The sequence below is a fragment of the Pseudonaja textilis genome, chromosome 1, assembly GCF_049901715.1.
Source record: "Pseudonaja textilis isolate UNSWEBS1 chromosome 1, rPseTex1.2, whole genome shotgun sequence".
NCBI lineage: Eukaryota > Metazoa > Chordata > Lepidosauria > Squamata > Elapidae > Pseudonaja > Pseudonaja textilis.
In genome coordinates this window covers 145,882,746-145,908,148 of record NC_141990.1, presented here as the reverse complement: position 1 = coordinate 145,908,148, position 25,403 = coordinate 145,882,746, and the positions used below count along the sequence as shown (strand labels likewise).

The 25,403-nt window shown below is 39.7% G+C and overlaps 1 protein-coding gene across 3 annotated transcripts in view; it reads right to left on the bottom strand.

Annotated features, from left to right (window-relative positions):
- PLCB1 (phospholipase C beta 1) overlaps positions 1-19,440 on the bottom strand; it is a 468,720-nt gene extending 449,280 nt beyond the window's left edge. For all 3 annotated transcript variants that reach the window (XM_026710475.2, XM_026710474.2, XM_087918907.1), the window contains exon 1: positions 18,802-19,440. In XM_026710475.2, the coding sequence (XP_026566260.1) occupies positions 18,802-18,900 (99 nt within the window). In that variant the 5' untranslated portion in view covers positions 18,901-19,440. The remainder of the gene's footprint in view (positions 1-18,801) is intronic.
- Positions 19,441-25,403: the final 5,963 nt, after the last annotated feature.

Here is a 25,403-nt window from a genome sequence, read left to right as displayed (position 1 = left end):
TATTGCAACTTATCTTGGTGTGGGCACTAAAATAAAATATAAAAAAGTAAAAATCCCACAAGATTATTAAACATCATTCAGAACATTTAGTGTTCTGAAGGAACACTAAAATCTTGTACCATTAATTGATCGGATGGAATTTTTCCCATTTAAACAAATCAGATGAATTTACTTTTGGTGAGCATTGAAGACTACTCTGGTAATCCATGAAAATTGGCTGGACTTGTGGGAGTCACTATCAGCACATCTGGAAGCTAGCTTTAATCAAGGAGGCTTCACCAAAAGAAAGATAGAAACTTCAAATAAGGTTTGATGACTTGATAAATGTTCTTAACAGCAACATGGAGCTGTCACTTCTCTCTTCCAAATTGTTTTTTTAACTTTCAAGCCTAGCCAATGCCCCTAAAATTCCTTGAAAGCCTCCTACCTTAAGCACTAACCAGGCCCAATTTTATTTTGCTTCTCAGCCAACCTTATTCTATGCCTGCTCAAGAGGAAATGTATGTGTTTTTTTTTTTTTTAATTTTCTTAATAGGGCTAAAACCTGTGAAGATAATCTGGACATTATCCAGATATGCATATGGCCTCAGAGTTTACTTTTAAATTTTAAACAGCCTTTTATGACCACAACTTCTGAAAAATAATGGCAGTCTTTCCTGCTACTATGAGTTGGAAAAGTGATAAACACTGTGCTATTAAATTATACAATACACATATCACAATTAAAAAGAAAAAATAGCCCAGCCCTCTGGTTTGCAGTTCTCAGCAGCCCCCACACTACGCCACCACCAAACGCTATGTAGCTCTTAATCACCAAAAGAATGCCCACCTTTTACCTGATGAACAGGTACTTTGTGCTGATCTGAATTAATCCACTTTGTCAATATTTCAACTCCACCTCCATCTCCATTTAGTTCAGCTCCAAGTTTAGTCAAGGAGTTGCAGGACTGACAGGACTGACAGGACGCTTTTTTATCCAATGTTGAGTTTCCTGTTACCTTAGAGCAGAGTTCTCCAAACTTGGCAACTTTAAGGCTTGTTGCTCCAGCAGCTGGAGAATTCTGGGGGTTGAAATCCCCAAGTCTTAAAGTTGCCAAGTTTGGGGACCCCTGCATTAGAGACTTATTGGCTTCTCGTATGCCTCCAAAGCACAAAGACCCAAAAGATTCTGGGAGCAATCTCTTCTTTTTTGTACACCATGCTTCACGTATTGAACAATAAAATTTTAGGAAAATTTAGGGTGAAGAGCTATTATAGAAATTGGAACAATTTCATCCTTTTCTAAAATGATGCTGTCCATATATATTTGGATTACAAATCCCATAATATCTGATCATACAAGTATTATCGGGGTGGGCTTCAAAAATTTTAGCAATAGGTTCTCTGCCTGGTTGCTGGGTGAGCATGGCCATGGTGGGCATGGCCTAGTCAGCCTCCTGCACCATGGCGGGGTGGTGGTGTTCTCCCTGGGCTCTGGAGGCTTTCCTCAAGCCTCCGGGAGGGTGAAAACAGCCTCCCCAGGCTCCAGAGGCTCTCTGGAAGCCAGAAACAGGCCCATTTCTGGCCTTTCCAAACTTCTGGGAGGCCCGTTTTTCACCCTCCCCGAGCCTCTGCACATGGCCTGTACTTACCTGCATACAAAACAGGCCACGTGGAGACTCCTGGGAGGGGAGGGGTGGGCCAACCAGGAGTGGGATTTGGGGCTTCTCCAAACTATACAGAATCTTAACTAGGGGCTCTCCCAAACTCCTGCGAACCTCCAGCAGCCCACGTCTGAGTATTACCTATATTGGCTAGGAAAGGAGGATTAAAATTATTTGATAATATGAAACAGACCAAGTCAATCATCCAATCCCTGGGGAGGAACACAAAGTCATTCCCCACCACTAAAATAATAACCCATCTGCTTCTATGTAATAATATAACACAATTATATTTGTCAAGTTAAGATATTATTTGCTTAGGATCCAATCTGGGCTGGTCACTGGGACTAGAGATTTAGTCTTCCAAATTCCTCAGGGAATTTTTCACATTCTGGAGAGAGAAAAGCTCTGTCATGCCCCTGTTGGAATCTGATTCTGAGGAGGTTGAGCAGCTGACAGGGAGTGAGAGTGTGGCTCCGGTGGCTGTGGAAGAAACTGGGGAAGGGCATAATTCGGCTGGGCATTCAGAGGAAGACTCAGGGCCACCCCCTCTTCATCCTAGGGCACACAGGGAAGAACAGAGAAGGGAACAACGTGGTTTATGGGGGAGGAAAAGGCCCTAATCCCCTTCATTAGCTGCAGCTGAGTAAACCATTTAAAAAGGCAAACTATGCACAGCAAAGCTGCTGGAAGCAAAGCGTGCATTATCTCTGTTTGTCGAGGCCTTTCTGGGTTCTGGCATCCTCTTAACTGTGTGTGTTTCATTATCTTTTGGAAGTCTGCAATTTCTTATCCTGCCCTGTCTCGTTAATTGCTGCAGCGTGGTTTGTGTTGGTTTTTTATTTATAATCTATATTTGCTTTGGTTTGGATGGAATTTCTTTCCATTAAAGAGTGTTCTTGGGAGAGTTTTTTCTCCAGCCAATGATAACTGGACACTGGGGGCCAAGTTGGAGGTATTAAAGAGATTTTACCTACTTTTGTGACTTTGTTGCTTTTGTGCCACACTCCGGATCATCACAAGCTCCCTATGGATGTGCACAAATCCAAAAATGTGGAAGACAAAACTCCTTGTCCCAAGTGACTGACCCAGATTGGATCCTGCAGTATTATTCTGAGACATGTATATTTGTTTTCATTCATTACACATTTAACCATTTTTTTAAAAAATGGTATAGCACAACTGGCTTAGTTATTAAAATGTGGCAAGCAAAACCTATCTGAATTATATTATGTGGTAGGTGAACCTGGCCACTGGGCAACCCACTGAAACTATCGGAGAAAACTATCTTGTTAGCACACCTCCAATTAGGTTTTACCAACAAAAATTCTTTCACTCAATTTCTTACAATGGCACTTTTAAAGATAAAATCTCTACTTCGTTGGGAGAATATTTTCTTAACAAGGAAAACCCTGAAGTTTTTTTTTAGTATTGAATCTTTCCACTTTCACATCATAGTTCAAGTATTTATTAAGGGCTCCATCCAATTATTATTTCAAGGGAAGAAACATATGGAATGAAATGATACACTTAAGGTCACATGCAGCTTGGGTTCAGAAGCCAATTACATATTCAATCCATCAAACAAAAATTAGTTTCTTCTGGAAGAGGAAGAACAAAAACTAAAATTAAATATAGCAATAGCAATAGCACCTAGACTTTTATACCACTTCACGGTGCTTTACAGCCCTCTCTAAGCGGTTTACAGAGTCAACATATTGCCCCCAACAATCAAGGTCCTCATTTTATTGACCTTGGAAAAATGGAGGGCAGAGTAACCTTAAATCGGTCAGGATCGATGTGCTGAACTGCTGGCAATCATCACTCAAACAAACTGGCCTGCAATACTGCATTCTAACCTCTGTGCCACCATGGCTCTTATAAATATAAAGCTGCTAGACACTTTATCTTTTTTATATATGTTTAAATTCATCACAGTATTCTAAATAAGAGAAACAAGGACAAAAAAAGAGGGTCAATAAGTATAAATATACCAAGAAATCTCTTTAAGTACCATTCCTGAAGAAGCTTCAGAATTTGAGCCTTGATCTAATTATTACTAACGATGCTATTCTGGTTAGCACCGTTCTATAAGGATCTACTTGATACCCATCTCTTCTTGCAGAGGTTTGCTAAAAGCCTCTTTACTCGAGTGCTTATCATTTTAGCACACATTAACCAATGCACTAACTTAGCAGCTCTACTAACTTAAAACAAGCCAGTTAATACCATAGACTGACATAATCAAAGAGGCGAAATATAAAAGGTAAGGCTATTTGAAGTAGGAAAGTTTGTATATGTTCTAGCACAATTGCTAGGTAATATGTAGGGAAACAATCAAATCAAGGAATGTATACAGGAGACTCCCCACTATTTGTTTCAAAAATAAGTAGAGCCAAGTACCATAATATAGATAAAACAGTAAGGCATCAAGTTCAAACCCAGTGCAGTCAATTAAAAACGATCCAAGCACAGGGTTGAGCAATCACATTTCATAATTTGATGTCCTCCAAGTTTTTTGAACTTCTATTCTCATACTGTAACATATAGCCAAGGGCACAAATGTGGATGTCTGTGGTGGGTAAGAGTTTTCTAAAGTAACCCATCTTCAGTTTATTTTACATTATCTTATAATTTCCATGTATCTCAGCTGACAAATCCTTAGAATCTATCTGGCAGCATACCATACTATTTTGACCTCTTTTGAAGGCAGATCTTAGAGATAATAATTAAAATTACAATAATACTTACCTAACAGTAATTTCTTAGTTCAGTGGATCTCATTAACCTGACATACATTAGAACAGAGCTATAAAGCACTGAAAGAGACACTGCTCATCACTCAACTGCCAACTAGAAGCAATGCCAAATTGGATATTCAATGAATTAGCAATGGTTTATTCTAGCACAGCCATTAGTTAAATTTATTCAACTGGTGTATAAGCTATTATGGATAAAATTAACAGGGCACAATAGTGAAACAAAATGCAAACTAAGCTCAAGTTTCCAAATTACTTCCAGCTTAATAGTTAGCCAAATATTAGAATTCACACATAAATGTATGAATCCAATGTGCGATCAGTGCTCCTATCAGTGCTATTATTATTATTAGTAGTAGTAGTAGTAGTAGTAGTAGTAGTAGTAGTAGTAGTAGTAGTATATTAGTTTTATTATTGGTTAATCTTTAGTGAGATTCACAGCCTTTGGGGCTGGTTGGTAGCTCAACAGCTCAAGTCCTAACCAAGGACCTAGGAACTGTTCAGGTAGCGTCAGAGGATATAAGCTGTTCCAAGTAGGGTATTCAAGTCTGATAAATTCAGGATTTCCAAATAGTGAGGCAGCCCTTTAGGTATTCCTCCAAAGGCTCCAATTACAATTGGGATAACACACAATTTCTTTTTCCAAAGTCACTCAACTTCAATTTGCAAGTCCCTATACTTTGTGATTTTTTATATTATTATTATTATTATTATTATTATTATTATTATTATTATTATTATTATTATTATTATTATTATTATTAGTGATTGTACCAACCTCAGCCAATATATACAGAGGATTTACAGACATATGCCTCTCCAACTCTCCCCCTGCCCATTATGTTCCAGAGGAAAATAAATAACTCAGTAATGCTACTGAAGTTTTCGTAGTTCCATGGTTTTATTTAAACACTAGACATTTCTGTTTACTCAGCTTCAAGTCAGATATGTACAGTAATTAATTCCCAAGGACCCAGGGTTTTAGAACTTGTTCGTTTAAATCTGGTGTTCATTCCTCCATGCGCTGTGGATATTATAAGCGGTATTGGTTTGCCCATGTATGTTTTCTAAGAAAATCTCCCAACTTGGTACCCTACAAATAATGTCATTTATAATTACATAAATTCTCAATGTAGTCAAAACTAGCTCACCTGGAAAGCATAAAAATGGGAAGGCTATTTCTAAACTATTATTTTCTTGCAATAATGGTCCCACTGGCTTCCTTCTGATCATAACAATCCCTCTGGTATTAACTGTCAACCACAGGGGAGCAAGAAGAGACAAGTGATGAATGACGCAAGGCATGGCATCCTGTATAACAGATAACAGTTAATCAGAGTTGGAAGGGACCTTGTAGGTCATCTAGTCCAACCCCCCTACACCATTTATGACAAATGGCAGTCCAATCTCTTCTTGAAAGTCTCAAGTGATGATGGTCCCGCAACTTCTGAGGGAAAGCTGTTCAATTGGTTGATTGTTCTCACTGTCACAAAGATTCTCCTAATTTCCAAGTTAAATCTCTCCTTGTTCAGTTTCCATCCATTATTCCTTGTCTGGCCTTTGGGTGCTTTAGAAAATAGTTTGATCCCTTCCTCCTTGTGGGCAGCCCCTCAAATATTGGAAGACCGCTATCATGTCTCCCCTGGTCTTTCTCTTCAGACTATCCATGCCCAGTATGTTTAAGGAGTTTGGGATAATCATGTAAGCAAAGAAGTCTACACTGCTGTCTTTTCTGCTTCTATTCTTCATTCTGCCCTTCATCACATCCTGCTTATGAAAGGAAGGGAGAGCAGAGGAGAAGTACGTTTGTCACATGAAGTAGCAAACTATTTACTAGCCTTAAAGCAGAAATGGAGTAGCTGCAAATCTCCAGATGTTGCTGAACTACATGTTAAGGTTGCTGAGAAAACCAACAGCTCACCAATTCCTCCCCTTGAGTAGAGTTCCTCATAGGAAGGCCTTCTTACTGAATGTCAAAACAGATTGATTCTAGCATATTTCATAAGGATTTGCATACCAGGAGGCTTGCATTGTCATGGAATAGCATGACATTTCATTGAGGCCTGCTTTGTCACGAATTAGCATATTCAGTGAACCCAGCTATTAGGGTAAGTCACGATTTATGATTTAGCTCAATATATGAACCTAGCCAAAATCCAGGCATAACATCCACTGAATATGCAGAACGTTGGAGGCATTTGGAATGCCTTTCAAGTACAACTTGAACTAAAGTGGCAGGGAATGTTGCCTGTTTCCATAAAGGAATAAGTAGTATTGCCATTTGTACATTAGGTTTAGACCGTGAGTTCTGCCAGATGCAAATGTATAATATGATTATATTTTAAAATATATTTAAGACTTTTTAGTCTCACTTTTCTTCTAGGACAGAGATGCCACAGACTGTACGCAGCCCTCCAAATCATTCAGGGCAGACAACACATCCCTCACTTAGCATGACAGCAGTGGTCAAAAGTAGGGCAGCAAACTTGCCTGTATTCCCATAAGTTAACAAGAAAGATGGACAGGGATCTTCAACTCATAGCTCCAGGCAGGTCCAGCCATTGGAAGGTTACATCTCCTCCAGCTGCAGGTCCTCCTTTGTTACAGGTAGTCCTCAACTTACACCAGTTCTTTTAATGACCGTTTCAAGTTGCAACGACACCCCCCAAAAAAGTGACTTATGACCATTTTTTCACACTTACAACTATTGCAGCATCCCTATGGTCATGTGGTCAAAATGCAGGTGCTTGGCAATTGACTTATAATCATGACAGTGTCCTGGGGTCATGTGATCACCTTTTGTGACCTTCCGACAACCAATGCGGAAGCCAGATTCACTTAATAACTGTGTTACTAACTAAACAACTGCAGTGATTCACTTAACAACTATGGCAAGAAAGGTCATAAAATGGGGGGGGAGTCACTTAACAACTGTCTCACCTGGCAACAGAAATTTGGTGCCGAATTGTAGTACCTTCAGCTGTATCTCCAGACAAGGTCAGTCAAGGTCTTCTTGCACTGCTAACCCCACATCCAAGTGGTGGATCCTGGCAACTCACTACCAAAACATGGATTGTGCTTCTCATTATGCAACTACAAGACAGAGAAGTTGCAGTAATGATGGCGATAGGAGGAAGAGTCCCCAGCCCTGGCTCCTAGCTATGATCATTTTGATCCTTCATACTCTTAAAGACAACCCAGATGGAGGGAAGGTCACACAGTATAAGAGAAGCAGTAGGAGAATCCACCAGCCCTGTGCATGACGGTGGTCTAGGCCCAAATCTGGTAGGAATGATATGGAAGGCATCTCAATTGATTTCCTTGTGAGATCTGTATGCCACCTGGCTACTTCTAACACTTACTGGAAACCCCAATGGTCATTGGATGAGAAGCAAAGTATCTTCAAAGAAAAACCAGAAAGTCTAGTTGCCTCTTGAAAAAAAAGCACTTTTGAGACAACCATGACCTGGATGACTGAGAATCTCCATAGACATCCAATGGTCACTGCACATTCTCAATGCACACTGCACTGCACAGCCATTTGTGTGCCTTATTGACCACTGCATTATACCACACCCTTCCCATCTTGTTGGACACCATGTCTACCAAAAGAACAGAGACTTTCTGTTGGCATTGCATCCTCTCCAGGCTTCAACTGACAAAAGGATTATTCTCCAGAAAACTGCAGAAACTATTTTAATACACAATTTGATATGGGTTAGTGATATTAACAGCACTGAGAAACTAAATAAAAGAGAAGTGCTGCTGTCCAATCCCATGCAGTGTTCTTTTGATGTGTATCATAAGAAGTCAAGTCAAAAATAATCTTTGGACATCACTTAGTAAATTGGCTGTGTATTAATGACGTCAATGGTAGGATTAGCAGCTTTAATGACTTCAGGATCTAAAAACTATTTGTGGAAAAAATAAAGCATTTTCCAAGACAAATGGGAGAATCTGTATTTATAAAAGAAAAACCCATTCCTTATTTAGCAAATTATTAGTGTTCCCAGGAGTATGTTTATGGGTCCTGAAAAAAATACAATGAAAATCACTGGATGGGTGAGGAGTGAGAGGAAAAAGTTCTGCAGCTTGGCAACATTTGCCAAGCATCTAAAAATTAGAATCAAGGCAACTAGACTTATTTTTTGTTGGTGTGAGACATTGCGTTGCTCATTCAACTAGCTTTTTCAGACTGTGTGTGTTGGTTGATTCAGTCATTAGAATGTACTAACACTTCTGCACCAACCTCAGGGTTGCTTCCCCAAAGCGTGTAGCAATATGTCAATGAAGATTCTCAATCATTCTAGCAAAGTTGTCTAGAAAACTGAATCATTGCAATATTGACTCAAACAAACAAAGAATAAGTCCAGTTGCCATGATTCAATTGTGTAGACGTTACCTGGATGACTTCATTAACAAATTTGTCAAGCATCTTTTTCTTTTTCCAGGTTTAGTGAAAATTCAATAGCAGCAACTGTTGTGATAAGTGAAATGATACCAAATAATATCAAAACCTTTTAGAAAAAAACTTAGCTGTAAAAGAAGATGAAAACAACAAGCATTTTTTTATCTGTCTCTAAGTTTGGAAGGCATAAGCTTGCCTATTCATTCAAACACTTGAATAAATATTAATAATTAACTGAAGTGATTATGTTAATTAAAATTAACACATCTTTTTAAAACCACCACCACCAAAACCAAAACAAAACCCACAATTGATTAAAGTAAGAACAGATTTGAAGCAATTTTCAATTTGGTTGTCAAAAGTGCCAATGTTTTCTGGGTCACATATTGGCAGAGTTCATTAAATTGGAAAGTACCAGAAGTACTAGATTTAATGCCACTGGAAGGTATCACAATGAATCACAAGGACCGGGAAAGGGCACCGAAAAGGCATGCCAACGATTTGTATCTTTGGGCACAATGGTGCACCTTCAATGTGTATATTAATATATTAGGAATCAATTTCCTTAGCATCGAGAAGCTGTAGTAAGCAAAACTGATAAGTCTATGGAGAAAACCGTTTAGGCAATTAAATGTTTATGTGCAAAAGGGCCGAATCATAGCCAGTGTATTTACGTTTTTCTACCAAGTACCTGGATATCATATCGCATTTAAGTTAGATGGCCGAGTCTTGAAATTATATTGTTTCTCTTAGAGAAGAGACTGATTGATGAAAATGAAGAACAAAATGGTTCCTTGACTGGCTGATCCTGCTTTTTCTCTGCATTCTTGTTTTGTCATAGATGTAATTAAGTACTGGATTATTTTGATGCCAATGGGTTGCTCACCTTCAAATTGCAGTTTGATTTTCTTCTACTTTCTTTGGGGAGCCAATGTGGTGGTTAAAGAGAACAGAACGAGGAGCAAGGAGATCCAGATTGAATGCCACTCTGGGCCATGAAAATTCACTGGGTGACTTTGGGCCACTCATCTTCCTTAATCCAACCCAGTGGTGGGATTCAATTTTTTTTACTACCGGCTCTATGGGTGTGGCTTGGTGGGCATGGCAGGGAAAGGATACTGTAAAATCTCCAGTCAGAGGTGGGATTTGCCAGTTCTCCGAACTACTCAAAATTTCCGCTACCAGTGTTCCAGAACTGGTCAGAACCTGCTGAATACCATCTCTGGTCCAACCCCGTTCACACAGTCGTTATAAGAGGGAAAAAGTGAAGGATGGAATGCTACCTATGCTGCTTTCAGCTGCTAGAAGAAAGGCAAGATAGGAATCTAATAAGTAGCAATAGCAATAGCACTTAGACTTATATACCACTTCACGGTGCTTTTACAGTGCTCTCTAGGTGGGTTTACAGAGTCAGCATATTGCCCCCGACAATCTGGGTCCTCATTTTACCCACCTCGGAAGGATGGAAGGCTGAGTCAACCTTGAGCCTGGTGAGATTCAAACTGCCAAATTGCAGGCAGCTGAAGTAGCCTGCAGTACTGCATTCTAACCACTGTGCCACTGTGGCTCATAAGTAAATATGTGCAATCACCTGAATGCACTGGACTGGAAAGTAAATTGAAAGTAAATGTAGCACTGGAGTTTTGGATTAGAATCCAGTTCCTGGTTGTGTGGACAATAATTAGATTATGCCTGGTGGTGCTGTATGTGTTTCGATTTTGTCTTTATATTGTCTTATTTTGCTTTATTGTGATCCACCCAGAGTCCTGTAAAGGTGAGATGGGCAGCTATATATGCAGATAGTCCTCAACTTACAACAGTTCATTTAGTGACCTTTCGAAGTTACAACAGCACTGGAAAAAATTGACTGATGACCATTATTCACATTTATGACCAGCATCCCCATGGTCATGTGATTCACATTCGGATGCTTGAGAACTGATTCACATTTAGAATGGTGGCCAGTGTCCTGGGGTCACGCAGTCCCCCTTTGCAACCTTCTGACAAGTCAATGGGGAAACCAGATTCACTTAACTAGGTTACTAACTTATGAACTGCAGTGATTCACTTAACAAATATAGAATAGAATTCTTTATTGTCCAAGTGTGGTTGGACACACAAGAAATGCTCTCAGTGTACATAAAAGAAAAGATACATTCGTCAAGAGTCAAGAATTATAAGGTACAACACTTAATGATAGTCATAGAGTAGAATAAGCAATCAAATCATACTAGGAAACGATCAATATAGATCGTAAGGATACAAGTGACAAAGTTACAGTCATACAGTCACAAGTGGGAGGGGATGAGTGATTAGGAGTGATAAGAAGATTAATAGTCATAGTAGTGCAGAGTTTGTAAATAGTTGGACAGTGTTGAGGGAATTATTTGTTTAGCAGGCATTCGGGAAAAAACTGTTCTCGTGTCTAGTTGTTCTGGTGTGCAGTGCTCTATAGCATCGTTTTGAGGGAAGGAGTTGAAACAGTTTATGTCCGGGATGTAAGGGGTCTGTAAATATTTTCAGAGCCCTCTTTTTGACTCTTGTAGTATACAGGTCCTCGATGGAAGGCAGGTTGGTAGTAATTGTTTTTTCTGCAGTCCTAATTATCCTCTGGAGTCTGTGTCTGTCCTGTTGGGTTGCAGAACCAAGCCTGACAGTTATAGAGGTACAGATGAAAGACTCAATGATTCCTCTGTAGAACTGTATCAGCAGCTCCTTGGGCAGTTTGAGCTTTCTGAGTTGGCACAGAAAGAACATTCTTTGTTGTGGTTTTTTGATGACGTTTTTGATGTTAGGTGTCCATTTTAGGTCATGTGATAGAGTAGAACCTAGAAATCTCTACTGTTGATACTGTGTTTTCTAATATTGTAAGAGGTGGTAGTATGGGAGGATTTCTTCTGAAGTCTACCACCATTTCTACGGTTTTGAGAATGTTCAGTTCCAGATTGTTCCAGTTATACCACGAGGCAAGAAAAGTCATAAAATGGGACAAAACTCACATGTCTCACTTAGCAACATCAATGTTGGGCTCAATTGTGGTCGTAAGTTGAGGACTACCTTAAATCAAATAAATAAATAGATAGATAAATAAATAAATAAAATTTGGGATAAAATCATTTGCCCCATAAAGAAATAGTTTGATACCTTGAAGAAGCCCTTGGACTAATGTGACACACTTGGTTAGTCGAGTGTTAGGCCTCTGCTCTAGGATGGGTGACCATTTTAACATCAAGAACCCAATTTGTTAGGGATCACAAGTAGTACGGGATGGAAGCAAAGAACAGATGTAGCCACAGCTTTTCTATTATCCCTTGTTTTTTTTCATATCATTCACTCTGACCACTTGCGATAAAAAGATCTCTCCTTACCTCACTTCTGAACTCCCATCAATTTCCCCCTGAATCAGGGTGGTTCGTTGAGCACTGCTCCCACTGCCAGGTCACTGCCATCTGCTTTAACAACGAAGGGTTGTTCGGGGTCACGATGCTTCAGCACCGGTTCTTTTGCAAACAATTCTTTCAACGTTTCAAATGATTTTTGGCAGGTTAGGTCCCACTGTAGGGGTTGTCCTGGGTGGGGTTTCGTTTCTGTACTCCCTTTCTTTAGAACAGTGGTGGCTAACCTTTTGGGCTCCTGTGCCGAAAATTGCTTGTATGCTTGTGGGCGCATGCTCATGTGCCAACACCCAAAAGGCAATGTGCGTGGCCCCCCTGCTCCCTGTGCATGTGCGTGCGATCCCACCAGCCACCCCCTTACCTGCACTGCGCACCTCCCAGCTGATTTTCGGCCTCGCAGAGGCTCGAGGGAAGCCTCTGCAGCCTTTGGAGGTCAAACAATGGCCCCATTTCATCACTCCTAGTATTTCTGGAAATATAGGAAGTGATGAAACGGGCCTGTTTTTCGGCCTCCAGAGGCTGCAGAGGCTTCCCTTGAGCCTCTGGGAGGCTGAAAAAGGCCTCAAACAGGCCAAAAATCAGCTGGGAGGGGCGCTCAAGTGCAGTGCAGGTAAGTTTGGCTGGGGCTCACGAGCCCGCACAAATAGCTCTGTGTGCCACCTGTGGCATGTGTGCCATAGGTTCGCCATCATGGCTTTAGAAGGTCCTTCGTGGGTTTGGCAATCCTCGCAGAGGAGGGGATGACATGCCAGTAGAAGTTTGCAAACCCCAGCACTTGGGGTATCTGCCGGAATCCTGACACTGATCTCTTGAACAGAAGCTTTGAAATTGGATGAAAAGCCTTGTGTGTAAGACACGCACATTCCAAACTTCACTCTTACCTAGCAATGTAAACATGCTTTATTCTCCCCTCAACCTATGATTATTGGATCCGAGTAGTCTCGATTGGCACCAAACACCATGGTGGGAATTATGGGCAAGTGGGGACTTGAATCTGTATCTCTCCTCAATTCTATTTCAACATAATTACTATCTCATAGTGGCTCGTGTTCCAAAATATATAGAGAAATGTATTAAAATTTGTAAGATGCTTCAATTTCAGGGGACTATTTTATTTTCAAATATTCATTCATGTGTTCATTGAATGTTAGCACAGATCCTTTGGGAGCAAATGTAGTAAATGGATTCTAGTCCCACCTGACATTTTCAATCAATTTAAATGTTTGTAGTTTCTGATCCATCTTATTCTTCCCATACCCAACACATCCCTTGTTTCTTATTTCAGCAATTTAAATTTAGCTGTGAAATCTGAACTGAGACTGGTTCCTTTCAGTACAGTGTTGTGGTTAGCTGGCAGCGGGTACGGATGGCTGAGGAGAGCGAGGACTCAGATGAGGGGCCAGGACCATTAGGGAGTAGATTGCTGCCTTCAAAGATTGTGGGGGCTGGCAGCAGCGATGAGGAGGTTCCCGAGGAACCTGTGCCAAGTGTGCATGTGGGTAGAGTTGCTCACAGGAAAGAGCAGTTGCAGCAGCACGGGCAACTCGGGAGTAAGGCTGCAAGGTAATGGCCCCTCCTTCAAGAAGATAAAAGGCAGCTGTGAAGCGAATGTTCTTTGTAGGAAACAAAGACATTTTGAAACTCAGCCTCCGAGACATTGCAGTATCTTAAGTCGGTATTTGAAGACTCTTGTGTTGTGAACTATTTCTTATTTGTTATTCTTGGCAGTTTTGGTGAGGCTTGTGCTTATCAAAGTTAATTAGTTTGCAGCAGCCTTTTAACCAGGGATTCATAAGAACCATTTAAAAAGGTTTCCCTTTGGTTCGTGTTTGTTTTATTGGAAAAGGGTTTGGGTCAGAACATATAGTTCCTTATATATGGCTATACTAATTTCAAAAAGCTTCTTTATAAACACACTTAACATTTACTGATGGTGTTTTCCCCAAGCACTAAGTGGTTTGTGTTTTTTATGACTTATTTTCTACTTCATTAGAAAGACAAACAAAAAGACAGATACTCTAAGTTCCTATTTTGTCTTGTCAATATTTCAGCAATAACACTATGTCAAAAATACATTCTATTTTATTTAAGTATATCTTCTCTTGCTACTAAACTACTGAACAGAACCAAGGATAAATCTTTTAACAGAAAATTATTAAAAGCCTGATTACTAAAGGAAGTGTTTGGGAATTATGAGTCTGACAATTAGTTACCTAAAGAGTAAATGAACTAGTATTTATGATTTTATGAAATTAATTAGAATGTTCATAACTCATAATTTGCACTATTTTTATGTGCTATATGATTCATTGTACCTGTAAGCTGTTTAGATTTTCTCAAATGAAGTGGCACACAAAATTACTTGTGATCAATGAATGAATGAACAATGTATGCATGCATATGTATTTTATTTCGAATCACAGCCCAGGAATCTCAATCTCTCCCCCACACACACACTATACACACACACACACACACACACACACACACACACACACACATACAAACATACATACATAGTCCTTTCACAAATTTATCTTCACTAACAGAAAGATGGAATATTTCTAGCTGTGTTTTTTCTCCCCATAGTTGAATTAGTGAAAAGGACAGAAGAAGCAAATTAGAAGCATACAATTCGTGATCTAAAAGTCCCTAAAGACTTTGAAGTGGTACTTAAAGATTCTTCAAAACCTATTACCAATTGACAACATTTGTATGATGGAAGAGAAAAACATGAAGAGAACATGCACAAAGCATAAGTGCATTGCCTGTATTTACTTTTAATTAACTTTAAATAAGTTAAATTTCAGTTTTGTCTTCAATCTGCTTTTTGTTTGTCTTAACCCGTAAGACATACTATTCAAAGTTTAAATGTGACCCTCAGCTTCAGAAAAGTAACAGCATAACCGAAGTCTACAGTTCTCACTTGGTCCTTATAATTACATAACCCACAAAAACAGAGGCTGGGAAATTATCTTATCTGCATGTCTAGCTTGGCTTTAGGATTAGATTACATCAAATTACATGAGATCTTGCAACCATTCACCTTCTAGTTCCCAGGGTCATTTTTAACCCAAGCTAAATTTAGAGGTCAGGATTTGTTCTTTAACTATACAAAGACAAGCAACACTCCCAAAATTCAACATCAACGTAGCTTCTGTGTTGCCTGATGTTTTGCCAAGAAAATAGATTGAATGAGGTAAAGTAATTTAGGCATGGTGTTTTCAAAGAACCAAGTAGCCTATGACATGTTGTTGTAAATTGTGACTAAGCAGCTGTCTGAAGAATTTTTGAAAGGAATTTCCATAGAAGGCTTGATCTAAATATATTTAAGTCTGTAAGTCTTGTAGCTTTACACAACTTAATTGCTTAGATGATGCTATGCATATAGAATAACTTGGCAAATCTCCATACTCTGAAGTTTATGTAGTTATAATTAAAGGTAAATTGCTTTAATAAATAATACCTTCATAGAGTCTGTTAATCTAGAAGGCTCCTGCCTTAACAATCTAGCATGTGGCTTCTATTTACTTGGCAAGAAAATATTTCACAGCCCTAATTCTCAAAAGAAGCCTGGATATCTATGAGAATTTTTCATCATTATCATTCCAATCTTTCCAATTCTTACATTAATAAATATGCTGCAGTTAATCGTTGGATTAGTAGTGGACTTCTTTAAACAATATGTTTTATTTAGAACCAGAGATCATCATAATGTGGAATGCGCAAAATAATTTTCTAGGGTGTCTCTGAGCAAATTCGGAACTGAACCGCATCAGTTTAGTAGCAGAAATCTATTCATTTTCTTCCTTACAAAAAAATATTAAATATCCTGGTTTCCATAAATTCTCTTAATTTCAGCTTCCTAATTTGGGGATTGAGAGAGAAATTTGCTGTTATTATTATGAAATCAGTGCCAGATGAGAAATGCATACCCAACCTCAGAAAGCTATCTCCTGCTTACAGGGAAACTAACAGGCTGACTCCGACAAAGGCTAATTGTTTTTTCACATTTTCTTCAAAAAAACATCTCTCCTGCAAGCTGACTATGGTGAGCAACAGATATTCTCTTTTACAGATCGCCACTGACTTTATCCTGTACCCACAACTTGTAATATTTCTAGTGAGATAAACTTCTCCAACAATTTTTTAAAGCAAAACACCTTCACGTTTAAATATTTTAAAATGCAACTTTGTACAGTGTAATTTGCTATACTTAGGTATCTGTTTAAAAAAGTCTCTAATCCTAACCCTTAAAAGAACATATCAGTGCTAAAAGACCCCAAAGGAATTTTTTTCTTAAGCTTCTTAACTGTTATTTGTACCCAACTATTGTTTTGTGTTATCTATCAACCACAGTAGAAGGAACAGCATATTTATGTCATTTTCTGCTGGAAGAAATGAATGTACTTATGCTGGTATTAAAAGCAGAAAATTCCAGTGATAGACATGAAAATGAATACAGGTAAGAAACCTGTTGCCTAAGCATTTCAATTAGAAATTAACAATTTATTTATTGCTATCTGTTCTCCTGGCAATAACTATTTATAAATCCATATTCAAAAGACATAGTATTCAGAAAAAAGTAGCTTTGTGGCAAAACTTTACATGGTGAATATTAACTGAATGTAACATGCAGAGTTCATGAAAAAGCGGGTTTCACTAAGTAAACAGCCCAATAATTAGATCTGATTGACACCCGATACACGATCAACACAAGAAACATAAATTGGGGAAGCTCAGCAAGAGGAGTACTTGCATTACTTGGGCTGAAGAAAGAGTACAAAAAACCAAACCACTGAGATTTCACCTATAAGCCGTTTTATATTTAATAAACACTGGGATTCTTTCACAATGGCTTATGCACTTTTCTACAACAAAAATATTTATCTGTGCTTTTCTGTCTTTTCTTGCCATTTCATTCTTAGCCAATGAAAAAAGTGTGATAGTTTGCTTTCTGTAGAACTACCAGTACCAAACTTTTAAGGACCAAATGAATTAAGCTTTTTAACAACCTTGTTTTCTATGAGTAAGACAGTATACATCTTTACTGTATATTGGAACATTCAGCTAGACTCTGACCAAAGTAATAAAACATACGCCGAGTGTGACAGCTTTCATGAGAGCAAAAGCGCAGGTCCTACACCTGTTACAGAAGGATCACAAGTACTATATAAGGTGAGAAAGAAATTCACACTCGAATATTAAGTCTCTTGAAATCAAATGTGTCCTGTTGCTGTTAAGCCTTCCAGAAAGTAAGATGCAAAAAGCCTCTTCTTAGAAAACTAACTCTCATCTTTGTTTTAATTGCCCTCAACAAGACAATGGTAAAGAGACAAAAAGAAAATCTCATTTAATTTTTGAGTCTTTTTTGTCTAACTTCAATCACTCTTCTCTCTTCTCCTTACCCCATTATCCATTTATTTTTTTCTATTGCCCTTTTCAGACTATAAGAGTGTCTGTTGGGACCAGTAATGTCTTTTTTGCTTATGCAAAGGGATAAAATTTCAAATGCATTAACAGCAGAGCATGCACCTATTAATTGATCATTATGCTGTAGGAAAAAAAAATGTGAATCCAGCAGATTCATCATATGAAGAAGGGTCTGTGAAACAGCATCTAGTTGATGGTTGAAAACTGTAAAAATATTTCAAACCAAAGAATAAACACTACTGGTATATCGGCCACTTTGGTGGAGTCGTTTATTTCCCCAATTCCAAATTTCATTTACCCCTTTATGCTTCCCCCACCCCTCCAGTACACATCCACACAAGCACACATACTGTGCATGTTTTTCTTCAGCGGCTTGTCTAAATCCACATAAATGCACGAGTCGCTTGTTGCTATGGGTAACTTGTCAGGAACCAATGCTCTAGCTTTTCCAATGTTACAGTGCAGGGGGGGGGGGGATTAGCAAGCTCCATCTTCCTGCTCCTTTCCCAACTTTAAACCCGGCAGCACCTACACTTCCCATTTTACCTCCTCTCTGCCCATTTGCCAGCATGAAGGCTCGCCCCTCCACTCAAAGCCTCATGGCTCCCACCCCACACAACAAGTAGTTTATGATCTGACCCACAGCCCGAATGGGCCCCATTAAACTATTTGGAACTGAGGGACACAAGATGCGGCCTTAGGATGCCGGAGCCACCTTTAAATGGTGCCGCCCGTCCTGCTCGCAGGAAATCTCCTAACTGGACACTCAGAATTGTTCAATATTCCGCATACCAACCCTATGCTCTCTGGCTGGGCTTGCGGGCAAAGGACAATCCGGCTCTGGCCCCAAAAGCAGGTGAAACTTGGCCGGGCTCCGCGCAATCTCTTCTTTGATGCTGGTTGTGTTACTTCTTCCCACACACCCCGATGCCCTCGCCCCCCTTTTCCCGGGGCAGCGCGCCCGCTGACTAAACGCATCTCCCGGCACATGGTGCAGTGCCAGCCCATCCATCAGCTCTGCTCGTCGCATCGCGCCCCTCGCTCTCCAACCCCGTGGAAGGGGAAAGTAAAGCTGGAAGGGGTGGGAAGGAAAGGAGAGAGGGAGGCAGAGAAGGACGGAGAGGGGGAGGGAAAGGGTAGGTGGCAGAGCTCCGCAAACTTACGTCTTCCCACTTGACGAAGGTGGAGCCCTTCTTGAGGCTGGCCGAAACCCGGACCGGCTGGAGCTGGAGAGCGTGGACTCCTGGCTGTGGCCCAGCCATTGGCGGCAGCACATCGAGGCTTTCCCACCCGGAGAAGGGAAGGAAAAAGGGGCAGGCGGGAAAGGCGCGAGTGCCTTGTCGCAGGAGCCGCCCGGATCGCTTAGACCGGAGGGGGAAAGGGATGAGAAGCAGCGGCAGCTGCTACTCGTGCCAAGCGCTTCTTGCAAGGCAAGGGCGAGCCAGACGCGTGCCTACAGCAAAGAGTACATCCTATAGAGAAATACAGAAGGGGGAACACACGCCTGCATGCATGCATGCATGCATTCATGCATGCACCCCCCTACATGCATACACACACACACACACACAGGCGCGCGCGCTGCCGAGGCGCTCCTCGCTGCTCTGGCAAATGCAAACCGCGCTGCCGCCCTCTTCCTCCTTCCCCGGTTTTCTCTCTCTCTCTCTTTCTCTCTCTCTCTCCCCCAACTTTTCTCCGCGCTCAGGGCGCAGGCGAGCGACTCAAGCGGGCAGCACCACCTGCTGGCCGAGGGCGCCGCCTCTGCAGAGCATGCGCCCTCCTTGAAGCCCGCCGCCTTCAATGGACCGGCCTTTTCCCGACAGTGTGCCTAAGCGAGGAGGGACCCGCCCGCGGGCCGCCTCACCGCCTTATGGGAAGCCTGGCTTTTTTTTAAGGGTGGAGAGCCCCGGAATACACAAAAACCAGCGGCTCGTTTTGGAAATGATTTTTCTCTTCGTTCAAGGAGATCGGATCGGTCTCGGTAACCGAGAGGGTGGCCGGTGTCCCGCTTTTCTCCTCAGAGTTCCTGTTTGCCCTACCGATCTCGTTTGCAAGAGCCGCGCGATGCCAAAAATTGTGTGGTTTTTTTTTTAAATTTAAGCGCATTATGCGATCATTTCAAGTCACGAGTTGCTTTCTTTTCTCTCCCCCCCCACGAGCAATAGGGAATGCATATATATATATATATATATTAGGGCTTATATTAGGGCTTATCAACTGCCATCGCTACTCCTTTTAGAAAAGGCACCTATCTGTGGGATCCAGTGTGCCACCCATATGGAAGGGGGGGGGGGGAAAACAACTCAGAGGAACTTGCCGATCTTTCCATGCAAAGTTCCTGCTCAACCATTGCACTGAGTCAGGGCTCATGGAATCAACCACAGTCAATTGGGTTGCATCCGCATTTTGATCTGAGGGTCAGCAAACTATTAGCTACGCTCCTTGGTGTGCTCCACTTTGAAAACTCAATTTACATAGATCTTGCAACCTCCCCAAATACACTCTTTCCTCTAACCTGTCAAAGTATCTGTGAGCCTTGTCTGCCATCCCAAGATTCAGTTATAACCCATAGATCTAATTGGGGTGGGGGGGCGGGAGGAGAAGAGATCTTACATAAAGGCACAAAATAAGAGCATTTTTAGAAGGGGAAAATCCCTCTTCGATAAAATAATTATTTATTTCAGCATGCCCTTCAACAACAAATGTAGTTTTCCTTATGTGGCATTCAATTTTGCCCTAGTGTGATACATCCCAAACAACTATTTTATGTTATCTGATGGATGCCTCAAGAATTCTTTTTAAACTCCTCTACAGTATGATTACTACTCTACAATAACATGCTATAGTTAACTGCTACAGCAAAAATGCTATGCAGATTTGTCCTTGTCTATTTTACATATCCGATACCCCCGCCCTCTGCAGTTTTCAGTGGGGAAAGTGAGATATTCTTATTAAAACTAATGGCTCTTTTTCCTTCTGGTTTGCCAATTTCTCAAAGGGACTTGTTTATACAGCCATTGAGTTATCAATGTCAAGGTGTCCAGTCTCTCCCTTTCATTACATCCATAGTTAGTTCTACCTAGTATTTTAATACTTCATACTCTTTATCCGGGCAATTAATTTGGACCATTTTTATTTATAACTAAACATAATATTTCAGAAATTGTGTGCTCCTTAATCATAATGGCTATGATCATCGTTCCGAGGTGTTGAAAAAAAACAAGATGTTATTCTAATGATGCTCTTTAATTCTTTCAAGACTGAATTTTCTCAGTGTGTCTATAATTTAAGATGAGTTCGGTGTGAATAAACATGTTAAAGAATCCTTCTATAATCCTTCTATTGTTTCTGTGTTATCTTAAACAGTAAAAAATGTATATATCAGCACAGTTTAATGAAGATAATACTAAAGTTTCACCCACTTTTCAAATTGGACAGTTCTTCTACCTGTTTTAATCAAATTTAAAAACTATGTATAGAACTAAAGACGCTAAAAGGACAAGGAAGTTATAACAAGGTAGAATATGTCAATGATAGAAAAATGTAAGTGTAACTATCACTCAAACTTTGCTGTAAAATGTATATATGTGTATGTAGATAGATAGATAGATAGATCTGTAGGTCTAGGTGAGTTCATGTCTTTTCCCGTGTAAGATTGGGGTGGGATTCAAATCTTACATGGGAAAAGACCCGAATACACCTAGACCTACATACCTATACCCATGAAAATCTACGAAAACAAATATATATATGTATGTACGTATGTACGTACGTACGTACGTTTGTTTGTTTGTTTTAATTGCATAAATATTTAATTAAAAACCCCATGTTTTATTTTCTAAATTGTTTTATTACAATGTAGTCCTAAATGACCACAATTGAGCCCAACATTTATGTTAAGTGAGACATTTGTTAAAGGAGTGTTGCCCTTTTTTATGACTTTTCTTGCCATATTTGTTAAGTGATTCACTACAGTGATTAGTAACATGGTTATTACGTGAATCTGGTTTCCCCATTGACTTTACTTGTCAGAAAGTCACAACAGGGGCTCACGTGACTTCAGAACACTGCAACTCAGGGGTGGGATTCAAATATTTTAACAATCAGTTCTGTGGGCGTGGCTTAGGTGGTGGACGTGGCTTGGTGGTCATGTGACTGGGTGGACATGGCTTGGTGGTCATGTTATTAGCTGGGCGTGGCCAACTCAATATCACTCACATCGAGGCACGCATCTCCTCGCCTGGCCTCTCATGACTGTGGGGATGCTGCAATAGTCGCAAGTGTGAAAAATGGTCATAAATCACTTTTTTCAGTGCCATTGTAACTTTGAATGGTCACTCCACACAAGCAAAGTACCAGCAAAGGAGGGGGAAAGTACTCCAGAGAAGTTCCTGAGTCAGGAAGTCTAGTCCTGCCAAGAATGTAATAAGGGTTAACGGAGAGGCAGTTTCTGTAAGCAACACCAGAATGTTTCCTTCCTGCCTTCCTTACAGGATTAGGCCAGCAATTTCTTCTAACAACCGGTTCTCCGAACTGCTTAGAATATGAACAACTGGTTCTAGTGAATAGGTGCGAACTGGTAGAATCCCACGCCTGCTGCAGCTGTCATAAATGTGAGTCAGTTGTCAAACATCTGAATGTGAATGCTGCAATGATCGTAAGTATGAAAAATGGTCATAAGTCACTTTTTCAATGCCATTGTAACTTCAAATGGCCACTATACCTGTAATATATTAATGCTCATAAGAGCCCTGCAAATGGTTTTTTTTTTTTTGGCGGGGGGAGGGGGGGGAAATATTAATGCAACAAAATGTGTAAACATTTGGTTGAAAGTTATTACTGGAGATTTGGAGGACTTTATCTGTTTTAAAAAAAAATATTGGAAATGCAACACAAAGCAATAGTAACTTTTGTGCTTTTACATTTCAAGTTTATCTCACAAATTGTCCTACGCTCCCCCAAGCTAAAATTATTTCAGTTTGCTATACTGAAGATGCCCTTGGAAAATGATGCACACTTAATTTGCAATCCTCCTTTTATATTGTTTGTGAAATCAGTGATAAAACACAAGAGCAGAGAAAAGAACATGCCAGAGTTTCAGAATTGCCGGGCAGCATGACCACTATAGAATCAAGAAATTATGGTCCAATATGTGGAAGGCAATAATATGGTATCAACAACATTCAGGTAATTGACTGCAAGATGATTATGATCAATAATGATAAAGACATTATATGTCATGTAATTTTTGTCATCTCAGTAGGCTAATTATTCCATTTCTTGCAAATTAGATACAGATGTGTACTAAATCAGATTTGAGCCACCAGTGCATTTAACACAGAAGAGCTATTACCAGCCATAGGTTTCTTTGCATATTACTTCATGGACTGATGAAATCTACCCAGTTTATTCCATTGCTCCACCATTCACATCTTGATTTATTTGTAACTAGAAAAATCCCTGTGGAATGAGAACAGTAAACAGAGGCAAGAATGATAGGTAATTGTGCATCTTTGTGATTTACAATCAAGGACATTATGCCCTCAATATATTATACAAAATAATTCTAGTGGAAAACATAGGATAGCCTTTTAACTCAACTGCAACAGTCCAGTGTTTTGTTTTGACTAAAAAAGTATAGACTCAAAACAGCAGTTATCACCTTTGGAAATAATGGTGTATCCTTTTTGTGATCACATGTTAAGATAAGAAAACTATTGTCCAGGATCAGTATTGCTAATTACCCCAGAAAACTTTCAGGTTTTTTTTTGTATAAGACTCCATTGTTAATGCACAATGGCAAAACTCAACAAATGCAATGAAATGATGAAGGAAAAACCATAATTTGATGCACATTTACTAAGATATGTTTTGAATGCTCAAAATAGTAATTAATTAAGCAAGGGTACAAATCTTCTTTGGAGTAAAAATATAGATAGGCTATCATATCTCCTTAAAGCAGTGCTTCTCTACCTTGATCACTTTAAGAGATGTGGACTTCGACTCCCAGAATTCCCCAGCTAGGGAATTCTGGGAGTTGAAGTTCACATCTCTTAAAATGGCCAAGGTTGAGAATTACTCCCTTAAAGGATTAAAACAGCATTTACTGCTTTCTGTTTCTGCTAAATAAAGGTCTCCAATGCTGAAGGGGAAAGGAAGCCATACTAAAGTTATATTCCACCCATTGCTCTATATAGGAATCTATGAGGACTGGATATCAAATGGTTCCAGCAGATTAATCTTAAAGGAGTAGTAGGAGTAGCAGGAGCTGTTTGAAAAGAAACAGTTTGAGGATGCCAGGTCTTAGCAAAACTTCCACCCTCTCAGGCCTGCATTCAGATTGTAAAGCAAATGTTCACTAAATCCATAACACCATTTTGTTCCCCAAGTTAGAGAGCAAGGAGATGACAGATTTCTAGGAATAGTTCTTTGGATTGTTGATCTATTCAGATGTACTCCAGCAACTATAATTTAATCAATCCAACCCAAATGTGACTGGCTGGAGACCAGACGGTCTGGAATAAAAGCTTTTGTCTGGACAAATGCTGAAATAACATCCTTACAGCTGGCTAAACTGTTCCTCACAATTAATTCTTCAATTGACCACTTGATAATATAACCAATGCCAGAACTGTTCTGAACTTTACTACATACACTGGAAGCCCTTGCCTAAACTCTAAACTAGACCTTGATCATGCTGTTATTGATGGTCCATGTGCTGATTTTTGACCCAAGATTTTCTGATTGTCCTTTTTGTTATGTGAGAACTAGAACAAGAAACACAAGCGGATGTTCTAAACTGTCTATCAGAGCTGAAGACACAAGGTGGAAGCAAAAGAGAAAGAAGTAACTGGTCCAGAGGTGCATAAAGTCTTTATTTCCAAACACTTTGTGGGAAATGTCAATTTTGGAAGATGTCTTGGTAGAAAATATAGTGTACAATAAGTCTCTCTAAGTAGCAAAGTAGCCAAGTGGTTTATAGGACAATGAAGGATTCTAGCTGAGGAAACGAAAGGTTTGTATCAAAAAAATAACCATGTACCACTCAAGTGTAAACATGATTAAAATGATAATTGCATCAATTTCTTAGCCCAAATTATGGAGTGTTGAACTTGAAGGCAGTCTGTTTAACCATGGAAGTAACATCAGATATCTGAAGGGTCACTGAAGAGAGTTAATTAGACCATAGATTTCTCTTGCTCTCGTACTGTTTGTGAGAACTGTCATTCCCAAGGAACAAAGAAGTAGATTGAGTTTCTGCCTACATTTATAGGAAAGCGTACTTTGAAGGACAAGCTTTGCTTAGAATAAACTATTGCTCTATTTAAGGTTTGGCTGTTATGTTCAGGCATCCATACTAAGGTAAACTTATTTCCCATGGCTCCTATAGAATTCTGTCTTGGAAGCATTCATTTATTTTTGAGATAGCCCAGTTCTTTACCAAAATCTGAAGTTACTTCCAAAAATCAATAGAAACATACCTAAAAACAAACACAAAAAAATCAGAGAATTCCAGATAGAAAAAAATTAAATGGTCTGGCTCCTTGTGTATCTGCTACTACATCTCTTTTTTCTACATTTGTGATCAGTTGAAAAGCAGCATTTTAAAGTTGAGATGTCATCTTTGGCTTCTGGCATATTTTGTAATGATGTCATATGTCATTTCCATTGTGACATATATGTCATCATTTGCCCATACCATAAACACCAAGAGCTATCATCTGTCTGACCAATAATCAAAATAATATTTATTCAGCACACATCA